General features: G+C 34.7%; 1 protein-coding gene across 1 annotated transcript; it reads left to right on the top strand.

The window, feature by feature from the left end:
- Positions 1–249: 249 nt before the first annotated feature.
- Positions 250–2,784, top strand: LOC113335320 (putative RNA methyltransferase At5g10620). The gene is made up of 7 exons (XM_026581411.1): positions 250–421; positions 761–903; positions 1,247–1,313; positions 1,563–1,640; positions 1,988–2,133; positions 2,226–2,323; positions 2,423–2,784. Exons 1-6 carry the CDS (start codon positions 320–322, stop codon positions 2,263–2,265), a joined length of 576 nt encoding a protein of 191 aa, XP_026437196.1. The 5' UTR covers positions 250–319; the 3' UTR covers positions 2,266–2,323; positions 2,423–2,784.
- Positions 2,785–6,080: the final 3,296 nt, after the last annotated feature.

Here is a 6,080-nt window from a genome sequence, read left to right as displayed (position 1 = left end):
TAATTCCGCCATTAGGAAAACTCGCGATAAGAGCTGGCTACATTTTACGTTTGGGTGACTTTTTTTTGTCTTATTGTTAGCCTCTAAAAATGCCACGATTAAAAAGACCTTGTTTTCGAATTATTACACCGTTTTATCGTCAAATATGCAGAATAGTCGAAACTGAACCGTTTTTTTCCAGCTCGGCTAAAGACACAAGTGAAACGTTTTCCGTTCTATCCCATGTAAAAATAGATTTTTTTTGTTTTGAACCTGGTTTAACTGGTTGGATAGACCTCTGTTTCTTATCATCAATTCATCGCCACCTCCGTTGAAGACAATGATTACATTCTCCTTAAATACCAGAATAAGTTGCTCAAAGTATTCGTCTCCTTCTTCTCCACCTGGAGGTAGACAATCTAAATACTCTGGTCAAGCTGTGGTAAAAATACTCTCCCCATTTTATTCAGTTTTTTATTCTCTGTTTTTGTGAGAAATCTCTGAATATACGTAAATTCAGTAATTTCATGAAAAACCCATGTCGAATTTTTAATCTTCAGAGTTCAGATGAAAAGAAAATGTGGATGAAATTTGGATTTTTGTAAATTGAACCTAGTAAGAACGATTTAAAGGAAATATCTCTGACTTAGAGAAAGCATTAAACTTCAGTAAATTAATATAAAAGCAATGTTGATTTTTAACCGTTAGAAGTTTGGGATCCTGAACTGAAGGAAATTTGGGTTACTAATTAATGATCTCAAAGTGTTTGATAAAATGACAGAGAGCACTTCCAATAAGAATACTAACAGTAGGACGAAAAAGATCACAAGGAGTACAGTTGTTGGTAGATGAGTACAAAGATAAGCTCAAGTTGTATTGCAATTTTGAAGACATTCTTATACGTTCTAATCCAAAAAACACCAGGTACATCCAGTATTTTATGTTCAAAGTATTGAGTAGATTAGTGGGAATTATATGCGTTTTGGTACTCGTTATTACATTCATGTTACTTGTATTTGATTAGTTAAACTCGAACCAGTATCAACGTTAAAAACTTTAGCCAGGGTAGTATATGTAGCTACCATACACATGGGGTTACTTGAGAATGTGAACTGTGGTTTAACAGATGGTGGAGCTTTACACAAAACCATAAATTTTCTTCTGAGTTTATCTGTCATATACACATGGTGCCCAATAGTTATGTAAAGAAGGTCCTCAGCCTGATCTGACTGTATCTAATCTTTTGCTTCGAATGACATTGGAATAGCAATGTGAAGGCTCAGATTGAAGGTGAAGATGCACTGGTAATGCAGCATATTAAGTCTGGAGACTGGGTATATTCTTAAACTCATGTTATTCGCCAATATTCTTGGTAAAATTGCAGATTCTTAGGATGGAATATTGTTATCATGGGAACGTGTCATTTATAATGTGTTAGACTTGTTAGCAACACATGAACGCTAACCAAACGCAGTCACTAGTCATGCTTTCCTACTTTTGTTATTTTACTTATCTCTTGTAATTAGTTAAGCCCTATAATTTACTCCATCATAATCTATTCTCTTTTCGTTGAATCCTTGTAGGTTGTGTTGCTAGACGAACATGGACTAGACATCGGGTCTGAGCAAATGGCTGACATGGTGGGAGATGCAGGAAACTCAGTATTCACTTAAACCTCAACTTGTACCAAATATTTAAGACATTTAGGTGGCATTTGTTTTTGTGATCCGGGTACAAATCATTGTTTCTGTCAAGGGTTATAGAAAGTCATTAGGTCAGCCTTACTCTTCAGTTTTTCGTTAGGTCAACTCTTCATTTTTTTCTGAAATCCTCTTCAAATTTATGCCAGATTGTCTCTTACCAATTTCTTCGTACCATCATAACATGTTTGGGATTCTAAATTCCAAAATATGACTGACTCAACCAAAACTTTGGGATTCTATCCTGGTTTTCAGCTGCACGTAAGTCTTTTCAATTTTAGCATTTAAATAGTCGTACACATTTGTAGGGGTCATCAACGCTATCATTTTGCATAGGTGGACCTTATGGGCATGGTCGGCAAGTGCGAGAACGTGCTAACGTAACAATCAAGTTATCCTCTATGGTTTTGAATCATCAAATTGCGCTAGTAGTCCTGCTTGAACAACTCTATAGGTAAGAAACAAGCAACTTTAGTTTTTTTGAAACTGATGTTAATCAAAATTGAACAATAGAATATATTCTGTTTCCGTGCTTGACTTCTACAGAGCATGGACTATACTTAAAGGACAGAAGTATCACCACTGATGTGTTCTCTTTTTTATGTTCTCACGAGTGGATACAACTCATGATCAACAGCCTACAGGTATTAGTATTAATAACAGTGCAGGTCTTCTCCTTCGATTGGTTTAAGGGTAATCTCTTCTGTTGTAGTTTAGGTAATTTTCAGTTTATGTTGTTTCAGACGCAGGGAGTTGTGGTTGAGCATTGAAATTCACAGATGCAAATTGAAGTATGACTTCCGAGTACAGTTTAATAATGGTCTAAGTCATCTCTCGAGTAGTTCATCAAAGGTTTGGACTTCAACAACCAGGATCACAATTGCATTTGGGAATCAATTTTTGTATAAACACAGACATAATGAACGACCATGGTTTTATTTCCAAACAGTTATTACTGCAGTCTAGCTTGTTAGAAACATACCACCAAGCAGAGAAGTCTTACCATTTCATTGGGAATCACTCGAATTTTTGTAACCTCTCATGAATGCTTAGACATTGAAGAATGGCTCTCTTGAAGTTAAGGAAATTTTTTCTTTTGTCTCCAGGAAAGCGGCCTTGGCAATATAAATATTGCACGCTGAGTACGAATCTCTCCATGCGTCATTATGATATGCATGTAGTAAAACCCAGGCAACTCTGATATAGGGATGATGATCCCAGCAGAAAGCAAGTTCTAATTTTTAGCAGTCCTGGTCCTTGTAGTTACGCTGAGCTAGAGTGGAAAATTATAAGTTCTGCTTCGGGGTAAAACCTATTTACGTTTCTTACCTTTAAGGAATTTTCAAGAGGACAAACAATTTCAACCAGTACATAGTCCCATTATACACCCAAACAAGTGATGCTGCAGAAACCAATACTAACACCGCGATGGATAGAGTAGTCTTAAACCAATACTGATTACAAGCCTTGTTTTAAGATAACAGAAACAAGAGGCAATATGAGTGCTGCTTTAATGTTTATTGTAGATGAACCAGCAATAACTTATTTTGCAGGTTACATAAGTGCATTTCCAGCTGTTGGTGGAGGTTCTCCTCAGTCCTGATAGTTACTCTGTAGAAATTGTACAAGGTAAGTACTCTGACTTGGACTGCCAAAAGGCTAAAACTTACAGAATTCTGCGCTGCAAAACCAACTAAATCACTAATATTTTATGCTTATATTTCAAAGAGTTTTAAATTCCCAGCAAAATGTATTAACCTATTTAGAAGTTACCGCGAGAAATGGCAACTCGGTAGGTGTAGAAATAGTCTTAATAAAATACAAAATTCAACAGACAACACTACAAGAAAACTTGGTTTAAGCGACCAAAATCTTAGCAAGATCTCAAAATTTTGGTCGCTTTAATAGTTAAGCAACCACGTTTGCAATTACCAAAAACTTTGGTTGTTATTAACATGCTCCCATTAAATCGTAGCTACTAATTAAATTTGTGGGTTGCTCCAGCATTTTTCCCAATACTACATAGCGAGTGGAATAGTAGGTTAGTAGCTATTTACTTCAAGCTACCATGTATCAGCAATTCAAAATATGTTTGGCTGCTAAAAATCTGTCTCAGCAACCAAGGTATAGCGACCACCAATTCAGAAAAGGAAAGTGGATGATTCTAATAATGGGAAAGGGAAGCGATCACCAATCTAGGGTTTGATGTTTGATATTGAGATGTTTAATTTTGATTTGTAGAAATTTTACGAGGTGGCTTTTCAATAGAAGTTCTATATTAATTTTACGAGGTGGGTTTCCCATTCTTTCTCATTTTGCTAATCATTTTCATTCAATTGATTTATACACATTTGTAGTATTCAATCAAAAATTTATATGTTCTACATATTTTCTACGATAATAATTCACTTGTTCATTCCCGTCCATTTCTAATACATTACTCGAAATTCTATCTAATTGACAACCAAAGGTAATTACCGAATTTGTTTCCAATCATTACCTAGATCTTGGCTTTCTATTGGCCAGATAAATTTGAAAAATCGAATTCCTTGTTCGTTTTGTAATTTGCACAATTTTGTATGATCTTAAATACTATTTGTATCCTAATTTCGTGATTAAAAAAATTTGGGACAGAGAAAAGAAAGAATCGGAAAAATCTGATTCATATGATTTAACATGAAATTGATTTAGGTGTTTTATCAAAACCTTGAAAATTTTAAAATTATCATTAATTCCCTTTTTTCAAAAAATCGGTGGAACTTGGTCAATTTTCCCGATTTACTGTCAGTAGTTCCCATCCTCGGTGAACTACTTATGGACATTCAGTTAAAATAATGAATTACTAGATAAACCAATCTATCTAAGAGAAACTGAGTGAGGTCCAACGATATTGAGTAAGATTGATGGATAACAAGTTAAATTAAGTCAAAACGAAGGAAATTTAGTTTATTTGATCGATAACCATATAAACTCATGGAATCTAAGAAAAATTGAGCGAGATCCAGTAATATTGGACAAGATTGATAAATAATGTATTTAATTAATTAAGGTCGATGAACATTCAATTAAAATGATAGATAAAGAACCTAATGATTTTTGGGAAAATCTGAGTGAGGCCGATTGACATTGGGTAAGATTGAACAACAAAAAATGAAATTAAGTGAAGCCACGAAAATTCGGTTTATTTGATAGATAACTATGTGGAGAAATTGACTAAGGTCGATCGATTGAGATGCACTTGTATAAACCAAACAGTAGGTTTCAGATAAAAAGACCGGTCTAATTTATAATCAGGAATCTATTTTTAAATCTAGACCGAAGAAATAGAAGTAGAGACAGACTGCATATCTAATAAGTGTGAAGCAGAAAGAGAAGCACAAAAGCACAAAGAGAAAGCACCAAGAAAACACACTTTCCTTGATCCGTATGACAGTCTTAAATCAAATATTTATCGTCCAAAGATTTTCATTATCTGTATGAAACCTTATCTTCTTCACCATAAATAAACATCTTCACCACCACAGAACTCTTCATTTTCAGATCTGAAAATATGGGAGGTGGTATAATTGACAAAGTTGGTTCAAGTAGTATGATAGTGTGTTATACCGAATTTGAAGTTTGAATGGACATTGAGCTTCATATTTAATGATTTCGATAATTTATCATACTAAGTTTGAAGTCAGAACCCTTCTGAAGCTTCGTGGTTCATAGTTTATATGCCATTATACCACATTTAAAGTACGAATCGACATTGAGATTCATATTTATCTATTTTGATGATGTATCCTTCTAAGTTTGAAGTCAGAACCCTCATATCCTTCCAGTACTCGGGGAATCTCGCAGATTGTGCAATTGTGGACTTGTGGTGGAGGAGCTTTGATAAGCAAATAACTATTTCCTTAAGCAATTAGCATATTGTTTTTTTTTATGCTAATCTAATTTGTTTACCCTCCAATGTTATAGGTGGAAAGCATTGGACTTTTCTTCTCTCAATCGAAGTTCAGCAACTTTCTTCAACATTGAGAAACCAGAAACCGCTGTTTCACGAAGGGACAAGAGCTGCCAAGGTATTGCTCCCTTGACCAACCATATAAACATTGTTGCAAAGTTTTTTGGTTGTATTTTTTTTTTCTGTGGCGGACTTGATCGTGGAATTTTGTGTTTAGATTCTTGCCCTTTTACAGATCATGCTTTTGTTCCTTTCCGATATACTCCAAAGTTTAAAAACAAAATTAGTTCTGCTCAAAGAATCACTATACATAACTGTACTGTTATTTTGCAGGTTGCGAAAAGTTTATCCAGGGTTTAAGGTTTCGAGTTTGTGTTTTATTATGGGTAAGGAGTAGGAGAAGAAAAGCTCTGTATCAACATCACTATGTGCACAACTTATAAATCTGCTTA

The sequence above is a fragment of the Papaver somniferum genome, unplaced genomic scaffold (genome assembly GCF_003573695.1).
Source record: "Papaver somniferum cultivar HN1 unplaced genomic scaffold, ASM357369v1 unplaced-scaffold_139, whole genome shotgun sequence".
Taxonomy (NCBI): domain Eukaryota; kingdom Viridiplantae; phylum Streptophyta; class Magnoliopsida; order Ranunculales; family Papaveraceae; genus Papaver; species Papaver somniferum.
Note: the sequence above shows the minus strand (reverse complement) of the source record. Positions and strands in the feature narration are given on the sequence as shown.

Coding starts and splice junctions, on each gene's coding strand:
- LOC113335320 (XM_026581411.1), top strand. CDS start 320: ATGATTACATTCTCCTTAAATACCAGAATAAGTTGCTCAAAGTATTCG. Junction 422..760: donor AATACTCTGGTCAAGCTGTG/GTAAAAATACTC, acceptor ATAAAATGACAG/AGAGCACTTCCAATAAGAAT. Junction 1,314..1,562: donor ATATTAAGTCTGGAGACTGG/GTATATTCTTAA, acceptor GAATCCTTGTAG/GTTGTGTTGCTAGACGAACA.